At 37.6% G+C, this 25,252-nt stretch overlaps 1 protein-coding gene across 2 annotated transcripts in view; it reads right to left on the bottom strand.

Moving 5' to 3' along the window:
• The window catches only part of RNF128 (ring finger protein 128), a 98,761-nt gene that overhangs the window by 14,122 nt on the left and 59,387 nt on the right, over window positions 1–25,252 (bottom strand). For both annotated transcript variants that reach the window (XM_040265021.1, XM_040265020.1), the window contains exons 2-4: window positions 19,856–20,103; window positions 5,260–5,331; window positions 1,608–1,690 (exon numbers count right to left, since the gene is read on the bottom strand). In XM_040265021.1, the coding sequence (XP_040120955.1) occupies window positions 1,608–1,690; window positions 5,260–5,331; window positions 19,856–20,103 (403 nt within the window). The remainder of the gene's footprint in view (window positions 1–1,607; window positions 1,691–5,259; window positions 5,332–19,855; window positions 20,104–25,252) is intronic.

The raw sequence follows: 25,252 nt of genomic DNA, 5'->3' as shown, positions 1-25,252 counted from the left end.
CTATGCCAAAACCTTTGACTGTGTGGATCACAATAAACTGTGGAAAATTCTGAGAGATGGGAATACCAGACCACCTGACCGGCCTCTTGAGAAGCCTATATGCAGGTCAGGGAACAACAGTTATAACTGGACATGGACCAACAGACTGGTTCCAAATAGGAAAAGGAGTACGTCAAGGCTGTATATTGTCACCCTGCTTATTTAACTTCTATGCAGAGTACATCATGAGAAATGCTGGAGAGGAAGAAACACAAGCTGGAATCAAGATTGCCGGGAGAAATATCAATAACCTCAGATATGCAGATGATACCACTCTTATGGCAGAAAGTGAAGAGGAACTAAAAAGCCTCTTGATGAAAATGAAAGAGGAGAATGAAAAAGTTGGCTTAAAGCTCAACATTCAGAAAATGAAGATCATGGCATCTGGTCCCATCACTTCATGGGGAATAGATGGGGAAACAGTGTCAGCCTTTGTTTTTTTGGGCTCCAAAATCACTGCAGATGGTGACTGCAGCCATGAAATTAAAAGAGGTTTACTCCTTGGAAGGAAAGTTATGACCAACGTAGATAGATATTCAAAAGCAGAGACATTACCTTGCCAACAAAGGTCCATCTAGTCAAGGCTATGGTTTTTCCAGTGGTCATGTATGGATGTGAGTTGGACTGTGAAGAAAGCTGAACACCAAAGAATTAATGCTTTTGAACTGTGGTGTTGGAGAAGACGCTTGAGAGTCCCTTGGACTACAAGGAGATCCAACCAGTCCATTCTAAAGGAGATCAATCCTGGGTGTTCTTTGGAAGGAACGATGCTAAAGCTGAAACTCCAATACTTTGGCCACCTCATGCGAAGAGTTGACTCATTGGAAAAGACTCTGATGCTGAGAGGAATTGGGGGCAGGAGGAAAAGGGGATGACAGAGGATGAGATGGCTGGATGGCATCACCATCTCAATGGACGTGAATTTGAGTGAACTCTGGGAGTTGGTGATGGACAGGGAGGCCTGGCATGCTGCGATTCATGGGGTAGCAAAGAGTTGGACATATCTGAGTGACTGAACTGAACTATAAAATAGTACAGTTAGTCATTCTTGATAATATAGACAAAAGTATTGAGTTCAAAATAATTCTGATAATTTAGGAAATGTGACAAATTCCAAGAATACCATTATTTAATAGCAAAAGGGAAGAATGTTAAGAATAACTTCCAGGAGATGGATAATGAGAAGCTAATGAAGACTTCCAAATAGGTGCTCATAAATTGATTTTATTTTTTTCTCAACAGGATGGGCAGAAATCTTTTTAAGTAAATTATCCAGTACCGCACAAGCTGGCTACACACACACACACACAATAAACAGTGGTGCTAGCTAGGTTCTCAGTTTTTTACAGAAGTAGTTTCCAAATTGTACCAGATTATGGAAACTTCATATAATTAGCCTTATACTATTTCCAATGATATTAAAAATAAAGTAATCATCTGTATTTAAGTGAAAAGAAGTTAAAAACAAACACTTTCTTCATTTGGAGACATTCAAAATAGTTTCCTACACTCTAATCATTTTTTTAAATCAGCTATTTTTTGACAACATAAAAGAAAATCAAACTTACTTGCAGGTTAAGATGCGCACCAAATCATTTGGTTTATATAGTTCAATACACACGGCACAACTATCTCCATCAGGGCCGATTTCCTAAGAGCAAAGAGTTACTGTTATTCTGATGGATAAGAAAAATACACTAAACTACAGAGCAAGATCAGAATATACATGTATTTAATACATTACTTAAATTCCTACAGAAGGAGCATCATATTACTAAAATGACTTTCAATAAGAAATTTAAAATTATCTAGACTTAACTGGAATCTTAAAAAAAGCCAAACTTATCGAAACAGAGTAGAAAAGTAGTTTCCAAGGGCTAAGGAGTGGGGAAAATATGGAGAAGTTAGTAAAAGGGTACAAATGTTCAACTATGACGTCTGAAGATCTAATATAATACATGGCAATGAGAGTTGGTAACACTGTATTATGTAATTGAAATTAGAAAATAAAATACTTAGAATTTAAAAAGTAAAAGCAGAGGATTCCTGAGTAGCCTGGTGGTTAGGATTCTGGGCTTTCACTGCCATCAGTTCAGTTCAGTTCAGTTGCTCAGTTGTGTCCGACTGTTTGCGACATGAATCGCAGCACACCAGGCCTCCCTGTCCATCACCAACCCCTGGAGTTTACCCAAACTCATGTCCATCAAGTCAGTGATACCATCCAACCATCTCATCCTCTGTTATCCCCTTCTCTTCCTGCCCCAATCCTTCCCAGCATCAGGGTCTTTTCCAGTGAGTCAACTCTTCACTGCCATAGCCTGGGTTCAATTCCTAGTCGGGGAACTCAGATCTTGCAAGCCATGTAGCACGGCAGAAATAAATAAATAAATACACAGTGCCATAAGTTCTTTCAGAGAAGGCAATGGCACCGCACTCCAGCACTCTTGCCTGGAAAATCCCACTGACGACAGAGCCTGGTAGGCTGCAGTCAATGGGGTCGCTAAGAGTCGGACACGACTGAGCGACTTCCCTTTCACTTTTCACTTTCATTCATTGGAGAAGGAAATGGCAACCCAGTCCAGTGTTCTTGCCTGGAGAATCCCAGGGATGGGGGAGACTGGTTGGCTTCTGTCTATGGGGTTGCACAGAGTTGGACATGACTGAAGTGACTTAGCAGCAGCAGCATAAGTTCTTTGGCTATGCTTTTCCATTAAAAAAATTAAGGTATAATTCACATGAAGTTAAATTCATTCTAAATGTTGAGTAAACAGTTTTGCAAGTTTGGAGAAGCATGCAGTCACTTAATCCCCACCATAATCAAGACACAGGATAGTCCTGGTACTCCAATAAATTCCTCTATATCCCTTTGTAATTAACCCCCTCCTTTTACCTCTATCTTCTGTTACCCACTGATTTGTTTTTCAGTGCCTTCCATTTTGGCTTATCCAGGGTATCTTATAAGTGGAATTGTGTATTATATAGCCTTTGAGTCTGGCTTCTTTTACTTAACACATTTACAATTCATCCCTGTTGGTGAATACATCAGTAGGGTTCTGCTGTTTTTATGGCTAAGTAGTACTCTTTAATATAGATGTACCACAGTTTTTTATCCATTCACCATCTGAAGGACATTTGGCTTCTTTTCAGTTTTGGGTAATCATCAGTAAAGCTTCCCTGAACAGTTTTGAACAAGCTTTCACATGAATGGGTAAACACTTAGCCGTGAGATTGCTGGGTTCTTTGGAGAGTATATATTTGACTTCATAAAATTGCCACATCATTTTCCAAACTGGCTGTATATTGCATTCTCACCAGCAAATGCATGAAAGTTCCAGCTGTTCCACATCTGACCAGCTATTGGTATTGTAGGCTCAACTGGTTTTAGCCATTCTAATAAATGTCCTGTGGGTATCACACTGTGGTTTTAATTTGCACTTCCCTAATGATGAATGATGTTGAGCAACATTTTATGTGCTTCTTTGCCAACCATATACTTCTTTGGTAAAATGTCTGTTTTGCCCATTTTTACACTAGGTTGCTTTTTCTTTTGTTGAATTTTGAGAGTTCTTTATATATTCTGGATACAGTCCTTTATCAGATATGGATTTGCAAATATATTCTCCAAGTCCGTGGCTCATCTTTTCAGTATCTTAACAGTGTCTTTCAAAGAGCAAAAGTCAATTTTAACAGTCAAATTTCTCATTTTTTTTCTTTAATGGACTTGTTTCTGGTATCATATCTAAGTAATTTTTGCCTAACTCAAGCAACAGAGATATTTTTTCCCAAAGTTCTCTTATAAAACTTCATAGTTCTAGGTTTTATATTTAAGTCTGTGGTCCATTTTGAGTTAATTTTTACAGAGGGTATAAAGCATGGACTGAGGTTCATTTTTCATTATTTCTGTATATGGATATTCAGTCATTGTTTATGGTGAGCCAACAAATGGCTGTCCTTTTTTTTGTTAACTGCTTTTGCGTCTTTGTCTAAAATCAATTGATCCTATATATGTAGGTCTATTTCTGGACTGTCTCTTCTGTTCCAAAGATCTAAAGGTCTAGCCTTTTTCTAATACCATACCTTCTTGACTACTGTAACTTTAAAAAAACTATGCAAATCAGGAAACATTAGTCATCCAAACTTGTTCTTTATCAGAATTATTTTGGTTATTCTAGTTCTCTTGCTTTTCCAAATAAACTCAGAATCAACTTGTCAATTTCTACAAAAGATGCAACTAATATTTTGATTCAAACTGTATTGAATCTTTAGATTAGTTTGGGAAGAGTCTTCTAACTCATGAACATGGTATATCCCCATTCCTTTAGGTCTTCTTTGATTTCTTTCTTTCTTTGATATTTTGCAGTTTTCAGCATATAGATCTTATACATATTTTATAAGATGTATACCTAAGTATACAATGGTTTTGGTGCTATTATAGATTGTATTTTTTTTATTTCAGTTAAGTTCTATAGCTATATTTTCATTGTAGTACAAACCTCTATAGCAAGTTTTTAATATGGTTTTTAAACATCAATGGTACTTTTCAACTGTGCTGAATCTGAACATCTATGTTCAAGTAAAGTTGTACTTAAGTACTATATTCATCTTCTGTTGTTGCTATAACAAATTACAATAACTTAGTGGCTTAAAATGACACAGACTTCTATTCTTAAGTGTTATCGCTCATGGACCATTTCTTGCACCATCCAATCTCTTACTTCCATTGTCATATTTCCTACTTCACTGTCAAATCTCCTCTTTCCTCCCTCGTATAAGAACACTGTGATTATATTTAGGCCCCACTTGGATGATCCCCTGGAGAAGGCAATGGCAACCCACTCCAGTATCTTGCCTGGAAAATCCAACAGAGGAGCCTGGTAGGCTACAGTCCATGGGGTCGCAAAGAGTTGGACATGACTGAGGGACTTCACTTTCACTTGGATAATCTAGGATAATTTTCCCATCTCAAGATCCTTAACTTAATCACATCTGCAAAGTCTTTTTTGCCATATAAGATAACATTTACAGGCTCCAGGGATTAAAAAAAACCTAGATGTCCTTGGGGGGTCATTATTCAGCCAACCTCCAGCATTAAATAGATTTAAAAAATCAGTTATATTTATAAATTCCAATTAAAATCATACTTTGGAAGAACATGAACTTTAAAAAATGGATTGGTAGCACTGCTTTAAAACAAACAGCATTTAAAAGTCATAAATGCACCTTGTCTCCTTGCTTCAGTGTACGGAGTTGAAGCCTTCCAATAGCTTTTTTAGCATCTGCCTTTAACTGTCTCTGTAATAAAAAATAGCAGGTATTAGAAAAAAATTTTTAAACAAATATGATAAAAGAGGTAGAAAGGATTAATAAATATTTATAAGGTAAAAGTCAGTGTATAAGTAAATGCTGAAAGACACAATTTAATTAACCATAATAAATGTCCATTTATCTCATATCAAACAGGATTTTTTAAAATTACTGAAACCTTATATTTCCTACCATCTTAAACAGCAGCTTTGGGCCACAATGATAAAGTTCTATGTCCCTATTCCAAATGAATTCAGATGCTATGAATTTTCAAAGCAGTTTTCCTACTTTCAAAAGCCCAGAAGGTCTTAAAGTACATATTTTCCAATTTCTTTCTTTTCTTTTTTTTTTTTGAATAGTGTCTTGTTTGGTAGAAAGTGCATAGGATTTGGAGTCAAATGAACCTAGATTCAAACTCTGACTTTGTCACTTATGAAATGAAAAATCCTGGACAAGTCATTAAATTTTTGTGCTTGTTTACTCATCTATAAAATGAGGATAACATCAATCCTTCCAGTGTTATTCAGTACTAGGGGAAAAAAACTGCTGTTTATAACCACTACTGCCTTGTAAGGTGGGTGGATTCTGAGAGTTTTTTGTTTATTTCACTTAACATATACATAGATGAGTCTGGATATGCAAAGGCAAGTCCATAGTTCATTTAAGGAATAAGGACTAAACTATTACATTTATATCTAAATATTTGAATCAAAAGTGAGGTTTTAATATGGAATCTAGAAAAATGGTACCAATGAACCTATCTGTAGGGGAAGAATAGAGACTCAGACATAGAGAATAGACTTATAGACATAGCGGGGGCAGGAGAGGGTGGGAAAAATTGAGACAGTAGCATTGAAATGTATACATATTATCATGTGCAAAACAAATAGCTAGTGGGAAGTTGCTGTATAACACAGGGAGCTCAACCTGGTGCTCTGTGACAACCTAGAGGGATTGGATGGGGTGGGAGATGGGAGGGAGGTTCAAGAGGGAGGGAGCATATGTATACCTAAGGCTGATTCATGTTGATGTAGGGCAGAAATCAATGCAACACTGTAAAGCAATTATCCTTCAAATAAAAATACATTTAAAAATAAAATTTAAAAAAGTATGGGGGAAATCTAAAAGGCGAGGGAAAAGTGAGAAGGAAAGGAATCAATGAGAGACTATCTTTGTGTGGGATGCACTGGCGGGTGGGGATGGGGAGAAAGCCAGGTAGTATGAGACATTCAGTGTTAATTTGAAATTATTTGTGATGCCATAAATAAACCTTCCTTCTATTTCAGTAAAAATCTATCACATATATGAATGCTTCAAGAAAAGATAATATATGTGTAAATTGAAGAAGAGGCCAGGTTTCATGCCTGGGTGGATGCTGTGTGGAATAGAGAGATAGCATGTTTAGCAGGGCAAGATGATAAGCAATCTTCCTATTTTGTATTGTGAAATGAACAAACTTAGAGAAATTCAGCAAAAATAGATGGGTAGAATCAGAAGTCTGTGAGAATGTCAACAGCTTCCTCATCCCCCTGTATGTACCTCCATCCCTAGCAGGGAAACCCCCTAGCTGACATCAAGGCTATATGAAAATTAGAGATAATTTAAGTGTTTGTCACTCAGTCGTGTCCCACTCTCTGCGATCTCATGGACTGTAACCCACCAGGCTGCTCTGTCCATGGGATTTCCCAGGCAAGAATACTGGAGCAAGTTGCCATTTCCTTCTCCAAGGGGATATTCCCAACCCAGGGATCAAACCCGGGTCTCCTACATTGCAGGCAGATTCTATACCATCTGAACCACCAGGGAAGCTATGTAAGTAAAGTAGCCAGCATAATGTCTGGCTGATAGCAGACACTCAATAAAATGTTTATTAAATGAAAATATAAAATATTTTCATCAATAAGCATATTTATGCCTGTCTGTAGCAAATATATTTTGGACGGGAATAATCCATGAGTATAGGTATGTGAAGCTATTCCTTAATGCCCAAATCCGCCTCCTATGTAAGATATCATTTTGTGAAAGGATGCCAAGGTGATTCCTGCCAAAGTATTTTTCTGCTGTCACAGTAGCAGCAGAAACTTCTCAGATTGTTATCTGACTGGCAAACGTAGCTCATAGAAACAGTTAATAGGAAGGCCTTCAACCCACTCCAGTATTCTTGCCTGGAGAATCCCAGTGACAGGAGCCTAGTGGGCTGCCGTCTATGGGGTCGCACAGAGTCAGACATGACTGAAGCGACTTAGCAGCAGCAGCAGTCCTTAGAAGGAAAGAAGTGCTAATTGAAGCCCTTTCACTCCCTGTTTGGGAGACTTAATCATGGAGTTCACTCACAAGGGGAATTTTATGATGGTACTTAATTTTGAGCCTAAATATTTCCCTTCTATTTTGTTACTTGCATCACAAGTAAATAATAGAATGATAGTGAAATGAGGTACACTTAGGGTCTTTAGAGCTGGAAAAATTCATGGAGTTCACCTAGCTTGATATCTAATCTGACAGAAAAGAAAACTGATGCCTAAAGAGAAAGAATACCTTGCTCAAAATCTCAGAGTTGGTTAGTGTCAGTCACACCGAAGCCCAGAGTTTGGGAACACTTAACTCTGACATCAAGGTAGTCATCTTTTGTTTACTGTGGCTTGAAGTAGGAAGCTAGTACTACTACTTACTTGTATTTATATAATTATTTTTAAAAAATTTTAGTTTGTTTTGTTTTTCTTTCTTTTTTATTTTTTTTAATTGTGAAAGTTATGATAACACATTTACAGGAGACTTAGAAAATACCTGTTATACAAATTAAAATTATTTTTGATATCTATTACCTCACTTAATCCTCACAATATCCCATAAAGGAGACAATATCTCTATTTTAATGTCATTCAAATGGAGGCTTGCAAAAGTAAAACAATTTGTCCAAAAGGGAATGCAACTTCTAAACGACAGAGTTAGTACAGGAAGTCTGCTCTTTATACCCCAAGATTCCCTTATAATACAGCCATCCAAAATCGTTTGAAGTTTTTCCAACTCCTAGATTCTATGGTCTGGCAAACTGTGGCCAGTTCTTATAGTGAACAAGCAGTATGCCCACAGGGCTCTGGCCTCGGCCTACACTTCCAAACATTACTACTTTCGTTTCCTATAAAACATAAGCTATTTCGACATAAAGAAGAGAAAAATGCATATGATACAAAAACAGAGCCAACAAGAGAAAATAAGAGAAAGTGAAATAAGAGAAGGAAAAAGTAAAGTTGATGAGAAGTCTTTGACAACCATTTTGCACTTTGTCTTTAGAGCACTTCTGACTTAGGTTTAAGCAGCCAGCTCCACGACACGTAGGGAAATGTACTCACAAGGAAGTGATACATCTCTAGTGTATTTACATGATTAAGCCTGCACAGTTTGATTTCTCATTCAAAAATATTCAACAAAATATAAATGCATGAGCCTCCAGTGCTAGTGCTCATCAGTTCATCAGGGATGAATGCTGACTATACAACTTTGATTATATCCAAGACTAACTGCAAATTAATTTGAGAGGTGGGATCAAAAGCAAACTTTAAATGTAATGTTCAAGTCTATGTTGATGAGAAAAGTGGAACTTACATTAAGATAAATGCTTTTTAAAAAATTGAGGGGAGACAAAAATATAGGGAAAAATCCAAGATGCCAGAATATCCTAAGCAAGGGACTTGATTATGAAGGATGTCTAAAAGATTTGTAGCACAGCATATACCAGTGTTTAAGGAAGCAGCCCTAGAATTTTAAAAAGCCTTTGAAAGGAAATCTGAATGTTTCCAATAACTCCTACCAAGCTTTTATAAGGAAAATATATTTCTTTCAATACAGAGGTGTGACTTGTGGTTTTGTTAAGAAGCACAATTTTTAGAACCTGAATAAAGGTTTTAAAACTGCCATCAGCACTCAAAAATTAATATTTCACTGTCACATTGATAGGAGGAGTTTCCAAGATGCGCCCATTCCTCTAAATACTGACATACAAGAACAAGATTAAGACCAAGTAGTTTATATTAAGGGCTTCCCAGGAGGAGAAGGGGACAACAGAGGATGAGATGGTTGGATGGTATCACTGACTCAATGGACAAGAGTTTGAGCAAACTCCAGGAGATGGTGAAGGACAGGCAAGCCTGGTATGCTACTGTCCATGGGGTCACAAAGAGTAAGACACAAAGAGTAAACTGGGTGTGCTACAGTCTGTGGTGTCGCAGAGTCAGGCATGACTGAGCGACTGAACAACAACAGGTGGCGCTAGTTGTATAGAATCTGACTGCCAATGTTTGAGACACAAGAGATGCAGGTTTAATCCCTGCGCTGGGAAGATCTGGAGTAGGAGATGGCACCTCACTCCAGTATCCTTACCTGGAAAAATTCCATGGGCAGAGGAACCTGGTGGGCTACAATCCATGGGACTGCAAAGAGTCAGACATGAATGAGCACAGCACAGTACAGTTTATATTAAATACACGTTGAGTTTTCCCTGCTGGCTCAGATAGCAAAGCATCTGCCCACAATGCGGGAGACCCCAGTTCAATCCCTGGGTCAAGAAGATCCCCTGGAGAAGGGAATGGAAACCCACTCCAGGATTCTTGCCTGGAGAATTCCATGGACAGAGGAGCTTTTCAGGCTACAATTCATGGGGTCACAAGAAGTCGGACATGACTAAGAAATTAACATTTTGGGAAATATCTCTCCAATTCTGTCCCCTCACCAGTAAGTAGGAATACTAATAATCCTATATAGGATTGTTACAACAATATTTTGGGCTTCCCTGGTGGCTCAGCGGTAAAGAATTCACCTGTCAATGCAGGAAACATAAGAGACACAGGTTCAATCCCTGGGTTGGGAAGATCACCTAGAGAAAAAAATGGCAACCCACTCAAGGCCATAGATAGAGGAGCCTGGTGGGCTACAGTCGCAAAAGTGTCAGACACAACTTAGTAACTAAACAACATGTTTGAATAATATTAAGTCAAACCTTTGGATGCCCCTTTATGCTTTAATATTTAAAGACAATGTGCCCAATTCAAACTATAATTTATGTTTTACTTCTTAAAAAACAGAATTTCAAGAGTTTATCTACTTTGGTACACAAATTACTTCGGACACTTCAGTACCTCTCCCTCATATCAGAATTCCTATCCTATAAATTCCAACAGCACATGGTTTCCACCCCTTATATTCTGTAGTTGTATTATTCGTGTCTTTTTCTCCTAGTAGGTTGTGAGTAGATGGAAGACTGGGCCTTAATTATTTTTTTAAAAAATCCCCATAATGCTTAATCTTTGTTCAAATAATAGCTTTTGAATTTAGAAAAAGAGATTTTCTCATCTAAGTTTTATTCATTAAAAGCCCCTACTCAATTTTGAGGGGGAAAAAAGGTTTAGAGAACATGTATTGGACTCCTGCCATGCCTCAGGTTTAACCCTAAGTTTTACAAGTGTCATCTTGTTTAAACAGTAACAACCTTATGGAATAGGCATTTTAATATCCAAATTTTATAGATAAGAAAAGGTCCTGAAGCTTGACTAAAAGCCAGGCAGCTGGTTAGTTGCAGAGCTGTGATTCAATTCAAGCCCAGGTTCTATCTGGCTTTAAAGCCCATGATCTCTCCACGATAGTACACTGCCTCCATTGTGTAACAGCAAAGAAGCCTTTAAAGGGCTTCACATTCCTTGTGAAGAAGATAAATGAAAGAAAAAAAACCCTCAAAGTCAGCTATTATCCAATCTTCAAATCCTTCTTCATTTGACTACTTACTGTGATTTGGGGAACTCTCTTAAACAAGTATTTTATATCAACATATTCTACCCACCTCTTCCCCAGTTCTAAGAGATACCTGGTCTAAGAAAATTCAGCAGAGTAGAAAACTGATTCAAAGCAGCTTGGTTGTTGGCCAATTTTGTTAACAGAAGCTTAATGTCATTCTTCAAAAGCTGGGATGGTTCTAGTCACTGACGAATTTCAGCTGTACAGTTTCTTTTGTTGTTGTTCTGAGTGACACTTTAAGTGGGCCGAAAATGAAGATTTGCGGCAATTCTCATCCTATATTATAATGTTCAATTTTTAAATTACAGTGAACACAAAGATATTCCACCAATTTTACCTATGAATTTATATTGAACTAAGTGAAATAAATGTTTTAGTCTGGTTATTTGTCAGCCTGATTCTTGGCCCCAAGGTATTCAGCTTTCAGTTTAACTGAAACCCACATAAATAACTAGGCATGTAGTCGAAACTAATTACTTGATGGGGGGCTGGGCAGGGTGAGTATATAAAAGAAAGAAAAGAACATGGATATAAGCAAACTAGATTTTCCTGTTTTTAAGCCACCACTTTTTTTAAAATAAAAGCTTTCATAAAAATTTGGCTCAGAATTTATAAAACAGAAAACTTAAAATCAAGAATTATGGTAAGAGGATTCTTTTACTCAGATTCTTGTGAACAAAATCAAAATCTGAGTGTTGTGGCTATTTTGATATATGAGAACTGAGAGAAATCTATTTTTTCCCCAAGCAAAAACCTATGCATCGAATCACTGTGTCATACATCTGAAACTAACATAATATTGTATGTCAATTATACTTCAATTTAAAAAGCTTAAGTTTGCATGCTGCAACTGAAGATTCCACATGCTGCAACAAAGACCTGACACAGCCAAATAAACAAAAAATAATTTTTAAGAGGAGTAAGCAAAAACACCCTTATGTATAATATTTGAATGGGAGGATTCCTAAAGGAAAGAGGAGCTGCAGACTGTAACACAGCTTCCCATAAGTCTATGGAATTACAGAAATACGAGTACAGATCATTTGCATGAAGATGATCCCTGTGAACAGTGTGAAGAAATATACTGTAAGGAAGAACATTGAGAAAAGGGGGAATTTGACCCAGGGGATAGGTTATGACTCAGATTATAGCATTTTTTCAAAGACACAATCAAAACCTTTATTATAGTAAGTGAATATTTTTTTTAAAGTCCTGAGAGACTCATTGTAAGAGCTTCCTTTTGTTCAATGAGAAAATCACAGAAAGACTATAAAACTAGGTCCTACTCAGATAAGAATTTGTTTAATCTGCTCTTCTTATGTAAGAACCAAACCAGTAGTTTTGTAAAGGGTTCTAAACCTCAAATTTAAGCAGGAACAGATACATACAAATGCACCCACTATAAATAAATATATAGATAGATAGATAGATAGATAGATATCTATATAGATAGATAGATACTGGTACAGTATGCAGACACCTGGTAAGTCTTCCAGTTAATTTCATATACTAGGAGAGCAGAGAAAATTTAATGTGACCGACTAGAAATGTTTCAGATATTTTTAGTCATGCTTTAAGTTCAAGGACAAATTTTAAGATATTAATGTAGCTAAGTTCTTCCTCATCTGAGACCACACAGGAGTGCTATCTCTTTGGCAGCAAACTTCAAGGACACATGTGACAGATCTCTGCCTAGGAAGCCAATTTGAATCTCAGGATGTGAGGCTCAGATGGGGAACTGACTGGTCACTACATAATTCTGCTAGCAGTAGGCCATGCTGCCCCAAACTCAGGACCCAACAATGAAGCCAAGTGCATATTATTTATCTTGACTATTTATTGTGCCAAGTACCCATGACAAACTGGTACAACATAGTCCATTGCTTCAGATGTATATAACAAAATCATCAACCATTAACATAAAGAACACTTTGACTAATCTATTTTGTAAATGAAAGTCTGTACCACTTAATCTCCATCATCTATTTCTGCCCCCCAGCCCGATCCCCCTCACCTTTGGCAACCACCTATTTGTTTTCTGTATCTATGATTCTGTGTCTATTTGGTTATGTTTGTTCATTTGTTTTGTTCTGTAGAATCCACATGTAAGTGAAATCATACACTATTTGTCTTTCTCTGCCTGATTTACTTCACTTAGCATAATATCTTCTAGGTCCATTCATGTTGTTGCAAGTGGTTAAGATTCCATTCTTTTTATGGCTGAATAATATTTCACTGTATATAGGAGATAAAGGGGTACAAATTTCAGTTACAAAATAAATGAGTCACAGGTATAAAATGCACAGTGTGTGGAATATAGTCAGTAATTATGAGTGTGTGCATGCTAAGTCGACTCTCTAGGCAAAAATATTGGAGTAGATTGCCATTTTGTTCTACAGGGGATCTTCCCAACCCAGGGATCAAACTCAAGTCTCCTGCATTGGCAGGCAGGTTCTTTACCACTAGCGCCATCTGGAAGCCATCAATAATTATTCAATATTTTTTTATGGTGACAAGTAACAACTATACAATCATGGTGATCATTTTGAAATGCACAGAAATATCAAATCACTGTGTTACGTACCAGGAACTAACATAGTGTTATAGGTCAATTATACTTCAAAAACAAACAAACTTATAGAAAAAGAGGTCAGATTTGTGACTACCAGAGGCAGATATTGGGGGGAGGGGGGATTAGATAAAAGTAGTCAAAAGCTACAAACTACTAATTATAAAATAAGTATGTACTAGGGATATAATGTACTATATGACAAGTATAATTAACACAGTTATATATTGTAATTGAAAGTTATTAAGAGAGCAAATCCTAAGAGTTCTCATCACAAGTAAAAAAAATTGTTTTTTCTATCTCTTTAATGAGTATCTACATGAGATGACGGATGTTCACTAAACCTGCTGTGGTCATCATTTCAGGATGTATGTAAGTCAAATCACTATGTTGTACACCTTAAACTTACACAGAGCTCTATGTCAATTATATCTCAATAAAAGTGGAAAAAAACAGAAAATCAAACAAAACAAACAAAATAAAACCACCTTGAGTATCATTTTCCCAGGGTTGGCTAAGGGCCAAGCATGATTTCCTGGGAGACACCCAAGGAGTAAGCAACTAAATCTATTGTATTGTCTCTACAATCCACTCTCGCTCTTTTAATCAAGGTCTTTTTAACAATGAAATAGTCATATTTGGGCTTTTACAATTAGTATAGCGTTTATATATAAGGTAAGCAAGAGCAACATAACCATATCTAATACTTGCAGAAGGCAACGAAGGATGAAAATAGGCTCAAATAAATTATTCTTCTAGTAATAATAAGACCATTTAAGACATCTTTATATTGATGTAACAATTTAATTATCTGTTTACTCCCTTGATCTATGGCCACTTGAACTTGGTGATAACCTTGTACAGAGCTATTTAAAGTAATGAACTACATCTAATTCTTCCTCAGGCTAATCACTCTCCATTGACATCACATGCTGGGAGGTTTTAGTTCAGTTTCCCAATACATTTGATTATCATAAAATTTGTTTATATAAGGCAGCTGAATCTTAGCAACAATACAGTATTACACCATCACAATATAGTTATGATACAGTTTCATTTGGTTACAAAAGAAATTGGGAAGTATCACAGAAGAAGCAACAGTTAGAACTGGACATGGAACAACAGACTGGTTCCAAATAGGAAAAGGAGTACGTCAAAGCTGTATATTGTCACCCTGCTTATTTAACTTCTATGCAGAGTACATCATGAGAAACTCTGGGCTGGAAGAAACACAAGCTGGAATCAAGATTGCTGGGAGAAATATCAATAACCTCAGATATGCAGATGACACCACCCTTATGGCAGAAAGTGAAGAGGAGCTAAAAAGCCTCTTGATGAAAGTGAAAGAGGAGAGTGAAAAAGTTGGCTTAAAGCTCAACATTCAGAAAACGAAGATCATGGCATCCGGTCCCATCACTTCATGGGAAATAGATAGGGAAACAGTGGAAATAGTGTCAGACTTTATTTTTTTGGGCTCCAAAATCACTGCAGATGGTGACTGCAGCCATGAAATTAAAAGACGCTTACTCCTGGGAAGAAAAGTTATGACCAACCTAGATAGTATATTCAAAAGCAGAGACATTACTTTGCCGACTGAGGTCCGTCTAGTCAAGGCTATGGTTTTTCCTGTGGTCATGTATGGATGTGAGAGTTGGACTGTGAAGAAGGCTGAGCGCTGAAGAATTGATGTGTTTGAACTATGGTGTTGGAGAAGACTCTTGAGGGTCCCTTGGACTGCAAGGACATCCAACCAGTCCATTCTGAAGGCGATCAACCCTGGGATTTCTTTGGAAGGAATGATGCTAAAGCTGAAGCTCCAGTACTTTGGCCACCTGATGCGAAGAGTTGACTCATTAGAAATGACTCTGATGCTGGGAGGGATTGGGGGCAGGAGGAGAAGGGGACGACCGAGGATGAGACAGCTGGATGGCATCACGAACTCAATGGACGTGAGTCTGAGTGACTCCGGGAGTTGGTGATGGACAGGGAAGCCTGGCATGCTGCAATTCATGGGGTCGCAAAGAGTCAGACACGACTGAGCGACTGAACTGAACTGAAGTGTTTATTAAATCTTCCTAGAATAATTGTTCTTTGCCCACATATCAGATATCATGGACAAGTGTTATCACCCGTGGTGATGTCATTTCTAGGTTCCATGTTAGCTGAGGACAAAGCCCATCATTTGTTTCAAGTCACACTATTATACAGTTTTCCCACTGACTGTTGTGCATCAAGACCGTCTCCCTTCCATGGGGAAAACATGTGTATCATTCAGCATTATTCCTACACCTCATCTCACTGGTCCATCCTTTGGTAAAAGTCAGAGATCAGTAATATAAGTTACAATTTCACCCAGAAAATTTCCCTAAGTTTGAGGATCTGCATGTGTCTCAAAGATGCTCTTCAACTTCCATAAGTAAAAATGGAAAGCCATTACCCCATGACTATTTGGATCTCCATTCAAAGTAAAATAGTTAACAGACCCTGTTGTGTCAGAGTATATGCTCTTTCCCAGTGCTGAATGCTAGCACTCTCTAGCATTATTATTGGCTCTGTGTGACCATATTACCAAGTCTTTATCATCTTTCCAAGTAGATTCCCGTTCTTTTCTTTGCTCTTGGAAGATGATTCTGACCAATCTGTCTATGTCAGAGTAGTTTCTTTTCTTCTGAAAGACACTTTTCACTAAAAGTGAATTCAGCTTGTTCCATTAAACCAAGGCCAGCTTCTATTTCACCTAGAGCCCTCTTTGGTTTCACTGGCTGATGTTTAACCCAACATGTATCTTGTTTCCATTGAGTATTGATTCCTTGAATAAGGTTAAGGTACACGCACTGTATCCCCAAAATAGAGGGTATCCCATCCCAGAGTCATGTGTATAGTGGTCACTCCCAAATTCAGTTTAGTCTGAGCATGCCATAAGGTTTTCCATATTCTTTCTTGTCTTAGGTTAGGGTGGTACCCAGTGAAAACATGAACCCACCTGCTGCTGCTGCTAAGTCGCTTCAGTCGTGTCCGACTCTGTGCGATCCCATAGATGGCAGCCCATCAGGCTCCTCTGTCCCTGGGATTCTCCAGGCAAGAACACTGGAGTGGCTTGCCATTTCCTTCCCCAATGCATGAAAGTGAAAAGTGAAAGGGAAGTCGCTCAGGGTCTGACTCTTCGCGACTCTATGGACTGCAGCCTACCAGGCTCCACCATCCATGGGATTTTCCAGGCAAGAGTACTGGAGTGGGTTGCCACTGCCTTCTCCCTGAATCCAGCATATAATGCCTAATATGTTATTTTCATTCACAACCCATTGATACTTTTCATCTTGTTTAAAAGCTTTCCATCCACAAAACCAGGGATAATGTGTGTTCTGACACAGCATACTATGGCTTGTCAGGCATACAACCACTACATGCTGTCCAATATACTTTGGCATTTTGGTCATCAAATTTATGGTTATACATTTATCGATTTGCCTCACATTATCTATGTGTCAAAATGGTTCAGAGGGAAGATAGACTCGAATAACTTAATCAATTCCTAATGTTTTAATGAAGGTAAATTTTTATAGCTCAGTTTCAGCATCATTTCGACCAGTGAAGTGGAGATAATGCAGTCAAATATTTAGTGATAGTTAGAACTATCATATGCATCAAGCTCTACATTTTAAAAATGAATAGGAAGTTATGAAAATTAAATAACATGTAAATAACATTTCAGCACTCTCAAGTATATGTAAACAAAAGGGATCATCAGTCTCATATATTTAATCTTTTAGTCACCAAAGAATAATCAGATATAGCCCATTAAATAGTGAAAGACGCCCTCTCAAAGCCTTCTCCAAAAGGTGAGAAGTTTTAATGCTATTCTTAACTATTTGTACAGAAGTTAACTTTTTTAAGAAATAAAACGATGAAAATTACTTAAACAAGTGATGAGATCAGAGTTAAATATCAATGTAGCTTATGCAACACCAGGTAGTTCTTTATGAACTTATTATTTGCTTATGGGTTTTAGTGCCATGTTAATAGACTTCACATAGCACTTGGAGAACAGAAATACATACCTCACCGTGAACATTCACAAACCAAACACTCTTCTCATTGTAACTATGACCTTTGAATAGTTCATTATACTGGACACCACTTTCTTTCCAATCTCAGAGATAAAAACCAGCACAATATACAAATGTCAAATATTAACACAGTGTGAGACTACTGTATCGTCTGGCACAGGAATTTTAAACATCCTTTTGACCACAACTAGTAACAAGCTGAACCTGCCACCAATGTGATAAGCTGCTTCTTTAAAGAGAAGTACAGAAGTCAATTAACTTTAAACACTGAGAAAATAATCACTCCTTACCTTATGCTGGTGTCTAAATCTTTACAAGGGTTTTATAATAAGATTTTAATTTTTCATCTATTCTTATGCTTATTTTCTTGCTGTCTAGAAATCCTCACTGCTCCCCCACTCTCAAATAAATTGGGTTAATCTTTGCTTATTGGAGAAAAAGTGCATGAAATGGTCAGAATCTGTCTTTGGAGAAACTTTTAAGTACATATAAAATATAATCTTGCCCCCCACCATGTGATCAGCTGAAAGCCTTAAATCCCTAGTGAGCATTCTGGAGACGTGGCACATTGCTTTGCTGTTGTGTTTAGAATTCTTGAGAGGGAGAGGGGGTTAGCAAATGATTGTGGTGTGGATCAGAGTAGAAGCAAAGGAAGTGCTAAGAAGTAATCAGATCCTGGATATACAATGAAGGTAGAAACAAAGGACTTACTGACAGAGGTTATACAGGAAGTGAGAGAAAGAGAAGAATAAAGAATTAACTCCAAGTTTTCTGGCCTGGGATCAAAAGAAGTTCTTTTGAAAATGGAAGCAATTACTAGTATGTTTGGGTGTCTACAGTAACAGAAGACAAAGCAGAGGACAGCGGGTATAGACACAGATGCAGAAATGTGGTAGAAGCTTGTGGAAGTACTCTTGATTACTTCAATTTTCTCAGTGGAATAAGACCCAAAGTACAAGTTGAGAGTAAAACTGGGGGTAAGTACTAGAGATTTGAAGAGAAAGGAATGTGTATGATTAGTCATCTATGAAAGAAGAAGAAATGGCTAGGAAAAGATGGTATATTGTTGGGCAGCATTAAGCAAACTCACTCTGAGTTTGTGGTCACAAATTTAAAGTGAGATTAGCCAGTTGTAGAGATGCTAATGTTTTTCTGCTACTTTAGCTAAGCAAAGAACAGGCACAGAATAGGTGGGAAGTAGGATGTAATCAGGATTGGGTTTTGACAGCAAGTATAACAGAGAGAGAAGGGCCAAGGAAACAGAAGATATATGCATGGGAATGGCTATGGAAGTTAAGCTGAGTAAGGAAGAGAACTGAAGATATCAGAGGGATGAGGGGCAGTTTAAAGGTAGTAGGATCAACATTAGACAAACAGGTACTTCCCTGTTCAATGATACTTCAGTGTTTTTGTTCTATTATTTATATATCTATACTTGTTTATATATCAGTTGTTAATATATGGGAGAAATTATGACTCTGTCACTCTGTTTGGAATCAAGCACTGTATTATACACAATTAGATCTTTAAATTTGCCTACTCATAATATTCAGCCTAGTCTCTCTTCCCAGCCCTGCCCCCAAATGCAAATGAACACATGCATAGGCACACAGGAGAAGGAAATGGCAACCCACTCCAGTATTCTTGCCTGGAGAATTCCATGGATAGATAGAGGAGCCTGGCAGGCTGCAGTCCATGGGGTTGCAAGAGTGGGACACGACTTAGTGACTAAACCACCACCTTGTACTTTCTAGTTTCTAAATTTTCTATATTGCATATGAAATGCTTTTGTCATTTAGAAAAATGTGCAAAAGAACATATGTATTTATACCCATATATACTTAAATGCTTGCTGTGCTCTCTAATAAAGTATTAGAAGATTTAACCCAGTAGGATTAAGGCCTTAGACCAGTTTCAGAAAATAAAAGATCTGAGAGTACAGATGCTGACATACTTTTAAAAACTACCAATTTTCACAAAATACATGCATGAATCATTGTCTAGCAAGGGAAGCATATTAAAATGCATGACACTGAATCTACAATTAAAATAGTAAAATATTTTTAAATTGGAAGAAAGGATCATTACAAACCTGCTTTCTGCTTTGAGCTCTTGCATTCCGTAATCTTCGAGCAGAATAAAAGATAAAATAGCCCACAGTTGCTGCCGTAATAATGAAAAAGGACACAGAAACAAAAAAAATCGAATAGTGATTCACCCAAGGACCATGTTTTTTCCCTACTTCAATGACCATTGTTACTTGTATGCCTCTTTGAATAGATTGTAGAATTTTGGTGCCTTTCAGATTGCCAATCATGATTGCAACAATGTCTCCTGCACCTGTAAAAGAAAAGAATTCAGTTTTAGTTTGGTAAAGCTAAAGTATAAAATTTTCCTTAGTATAAAAATCCAATTGCTAAAATGATTTTAAAGGACACTCAGTGAGACAAAGGAAGGACAATCCTTCATTCAATTGACATTTATTGGGCACATACATATACGTAAGTTACAGGGAATATAAGCATACTGAGACTTGGTTACTGACCTTAAGGAACTCATAGTTTAGTAAGGAAGCCATGATATTAATATATAATAAATACCTCCCCCCTTCTCAGGTTTGCTACATATAATTCAAAAGTATTGGGTTTGGGGCCCAATTTGCCTCTTACATGAAGGTTTTCTTAAAGTAGTCACCTGGATAGTATGGAATTCTCCTAGAGAATGTGAGATCTGGGAAAAACGAAAAATTTAACTGTATATTTCTGAATTTATAAAGTGATAGACTATCTCATGAGCCTGCTACTAAAATGTATAAGGAAGGGACTTCCCTTGAGATCTGGTGGTTAAGACTTCTACTTCTCGGGGCATGGGTTTGATTCCTGGTTGGGGAACTAAGATTCCACATCCCACATGCAACACAGTCAAAAAAATAAAGAAAAATAAAATGTATAAGGATATGTATATATCAGGATTAATAATTTGTGATAATGATTACAGCCCAAATGAACAACCTATACATATACACACACACACATATGTAAAAAATTTAGGAACTAGAAAGTACAAGGTGGTGGTTTAGTCACTAAGTCGTGTCCCACTCTTGTGACCCCATGGACTGCAGCCTATAGTATATATATATATGTGTGTGTGTATGTGTAATATATATATAGATAGATAGATAGATAGATATAGATATATGTGTCCATGTGCCATTTTTCTATATCCTCAAAAGCAATATAAAATTTGTCCCAGGTGCCCTAAGGTTTTGCATAGACCTAATCAGGTTAGCTGGAGAAGGCAATGGCAACCCGCTCCAGTACTCTTGCCTGGAAAATCCCATGGATGGAGGAGCCTGGTAGGCTGCAGTCCATGGAGTCTCGAAGAGTCAGACACGACTGAGCGACTTCACTTTCACTTTTCACTTTCATGCATTGGAGAAGGAAATGGCAACCCACTCCAGTGTTCTTGCCTGGAGAATTCCAGGGATGGAGGAGCCTGGTAGGCTGCCATCTATGGGGTCGCACAGAGTCGGCCACAACTGAAGCGACTTAGCAGCAGCAGCAGCAATAATCAGGTTAGCAATGAATGTAACATGTACAATTGATAGAAATGTGTTTCTATTCAACTCCAACTAAAGTCAAGTCTGAAATTAGATTGAACTTTTTACTTAGTGTAATAGTCTGTAAGTCTTAGTCTAAAAGGCTAAATCTCTGTAACATCTCCCACTTTACCAACTTTATAAATCTTGTGATAAAAATAAAGGACAGATATTATCTTTCCCAATCCTTCCCAATGGTGTGAGAATGTTACTCTTACCAGTCCAATGTTTATCATGGTTTATATTCCTTCTAGTTTAAATGACCTGAGACCAGTAATGTTTAGGAAAAGATTAGAGTTCTTTGCTATTCACACTTTCAATGATCAAATCAAGAGTACAAATCTCAAATGGCAATGTCTATAGCAGAATTATTACCTAAATAGTGCCCTAAATTTATGGTCCCCAGTGGCCAAAGTCTACAAAAGATCAAGATTCTCCCCTCACTTGAAGTTACTAACTCAAAAAATATATTCATAGGGTATTAGAGATCCTTGAAGTTCCAAAAGATATTATTTTATCACAGGATAGCCATTCAGTTAAACCCTTTTATATGACTGCTGACTCATTTGCCATTATTCAGTTTGGTAACACTGAAGACTCACTTTCTCCTCACTTACAAGAGTAAAATTTCAAAAGCAGCAGGAAGTGAAGGAGGCTAAAATGTCTTCTGTTGTGTTTCTTTCCTCTATCAGTATATAATGCAAATGGTCCTAAATAACTGGCTATTTTGCAAGAGATAGGCTGATTTTTCTTTTTATTTGGGAGCTTTAAGTTTCTAGCCTTGGCACTAAAAGCACAGAAATTATTTCAATTCTATTTTGTAATTTTGTAGCTTTTCTCTACAAGCTATCTGTCAGGAAAGCTTCTGATTATAAAGTTTTGATTAACTATAGCATTCACTTCTGATACTGTAAAATGTATAATATTTGTATGCTCCTGCTGCTGCTGCTGCTAAGTCGCTTCAGTCGTGTCCGACTCTGTGCGACCCGAGACGCCAGCCCACTAGGCTCCCCCGTCTAGATCGTTCTAAAAATGAGGTTTAGGAATATATGATATTTCTAAAGACTTCTTTTAAAATCACAGATGTGTCTTTCTAAATGTTTTTTACTAATAGAAGTACATTTTCATTCTTTTATAAGATATGGGGTGGGTGGCAGGGGTGGAGGCTCAGGAATATACTGGCCTTTGTGGTCAAATGGAGATTAAAAAATGAGGAGAGTCAAGAAATGTACATTGTCTACACATAAGGAACAATGCTGTGCTTCAATCACCCCAATTCATATTCATATATGCTATATGTAGTACAACTATCTATTGAATTAGCTTTCTAATCATATAAAAGTCTTATTTCTAAGCACTATTATACATCTCCTAGTCTCTACACCCTTGCAACTATGTAAAAACTGCTCCCCCTCCACTGTTCCTGGTTACAGTTAATGGCATCACAACCCACTGGTCACCAGGTTTAGTGACATCAGAATTGTTGGCTAAAAAGTTCCCTTCAGTTTTTCCATAACACCATACGGAAAAACCCAAATTAACATTTTTGCCAGCCCAATAGATAATACAGGCTTCCTCGGTGGCTCAGTGGTCAAGAATTAGCCTGCAATGCAGGAGATGAGGCAGGAGCCACAAGTTCGACCCCTGGGTCAGGAAGATCCCCTGGAGGAGGAAATGGCAACCCACTCCAGTATTCTTGCCTGGGAAATCCCATAGACACAGGAGCCTGGCAGCCTACAGTCCACAGGGTCCCAAAGAGTCAGACACGACTTAGCAACTGAGCATGCATGTGTGCAATAGATAAAACTTCCTTAGCATCTCGCATGTTCAGAACCTCCATTCCGTTCCTGCTGCCTATATAATAAGCCCTCATAATTTCTTTGACTGAACTACTTCAGTAACCTAACTGGTCCCTCTTAACTCCAAATTTCCCCCCTTCCCTTAAAGTTTCACCAGTGTTTACCTTCCTGGTTGACTTTTGCCATTATGTAGTTGGATCATGACTCTTCCCTGCTCAAAAATCTTTAGTGGCTCCTTATTACTCATTAAATTTTTGACTTCTTGGCCTAGTATTTAAAGCCTTATATGATTTGGTCGCAAACCAGCTTTTCCAGTTTGATGTATCTCCACTACAACCATATCTCATGAACACTTGGATCCATCCAATCACATAGGATCAGCTAGTATCTTTCACTTTTCATAACTTTCCTTTTGTTCATTCTGTTCTCTCAGCCTAAAATGTCCTACATCTGCTGACACTCCTCCTCCCTTTTCTGCCTATGTATTACTTAACTCCCAGTTCAAATGTTGTCTTCTATGCTATTCCTCCCCCACAAGTTCCAAGTGAGAATGTAAATATTTCCTCTTTGTTCCCCTCTCACTTGGGTTTTAACTTTTAGCTAGTACTTCATTTTCTTCTGCATTTCAATTGGCATGCCATACTCCCTCTGTCTTTTAGTTAACTATAGCAACACTCTCCTTTATCTAGGATTGTCAGGGAATTAGCTATTCCATATAAGCCAAATTCCCAAGTTTAACAAAAAAGTTTCATACAAATACTTAACTTCAACAATTTTGAATGGACATTTTAAAAAGCCATCCATATTGCCCTACTTTCCTAACTAGGATACACTAATTATGATTTACTATTGATAGTGGATCATCTTTGAAAACCATTATTTAATATAGTAATTGGGTTATCTGTCCCTAAACTGTTATGATTTTCCAGCACAGTCACAGATTTGGGGAGCTAGAATCAACCTTAGAGATCAGCCAGTCTGACTCATTTATGAGCTCTCACTTCGGGTAATTTTCTTTGGGGAAGAAAGCTTGTCTTTTTCACTCTTTCTAATTTTACACCTCTAATCTACTGTCAGCTCTGAAAAGTCAGTTAAGCTTGGATCTAAGCAAAGAGTAAAACAGGCTTCCAGAGAGAACTTGAGGGGTTTGGGGCAAGTACCCTCTGATATTTAGATCGATTGGTCAGTCATATTTTTGTTTACTTCCTGAATCCTGGCTGCTTTCTGGATAATTAAAGTTGCCAGATAAGATCTATAAACTAGACTTTATTCTGTGTTCTACCTGCATTAACATATTTATTCCTTATATCAACCCTACAAGGTAGGCATTGCTATTATCCCATTAGAGATAAGACTGACTAACTTGCCTAGGATAATACAAGCTAATACATGCAGAATTGGTATCTGAACCCAGGCAGTTTGGCTTCAGTGCCTCTGCTCTTCACCATCATTCTACATCAGTTCTCTATCTTCAGTGAAACCTAAAGCTATTATTTGACAGTAAAAAATGAAAATTAAATAGGTACATTGGAGGAGGGAGTGGTAAGATTTAATGACTGGCTCTTAAGGGAGATGGAAAAAGCCTTGATTTGTAGTGTGTGCCAATTTCCATGTCATAAATATTACTCCCATGGCCATATAAGTGGCTTCCCTGGCGGCTCCAGTGGTAAGGAATCTGCCTGCCAAGCAGAAGATGCGGGTTCAGTCCCTGGGTTGGGAAGATCCCCTGGAGAAGGAAATGGCAAACTACTCCAGTATTCTTGCCTGGGAAATCCCATGGACAGAGGAACCTGATGGGCTATGGCCCATGGGGTCACAAAAGAATCAGACGTGACTCATTGAGAAAACAACAAACAACAACAATGACCATAAAAATGTGGAGTTAGGGAAAATGGGTACAATTGGCTGAGTCAGAAAACTCCAGTGCACCACTGGACATTATAGAGTCAAAACCTAAATACATGTAGAATACAATTATAACAAAATTATTAGTACTTTCCTTATTCTTATCACTTTTTCATCATTACTTTAAAAAGTCAGTCAAAGTTCATGTACAGCTAAGTTAAATTTGTTTTCCTACTTGCTACTCTGT

The sequence above is a fragment of the Oryx dammah genome, unplaced genomic scaffold, assembly GCF_014754425.2.
Source record: "Oryx dammah isolate SB20612 unplaced genomic scaffold, SCBI_Odam_1.1 HiC_scaffold_23, whole genome shotgun sequence".
NCBI lineage: Eukaryota > Metazoa > Chordata > Mammalia > Artiodactyla > Bovidae > Oryx > Oryx dammah.
The sequence above is the reverse complement of the archived record's forward strand: the minus strand, read 5'-3'. Positions and strand labels throughout refer to the sequence as shown.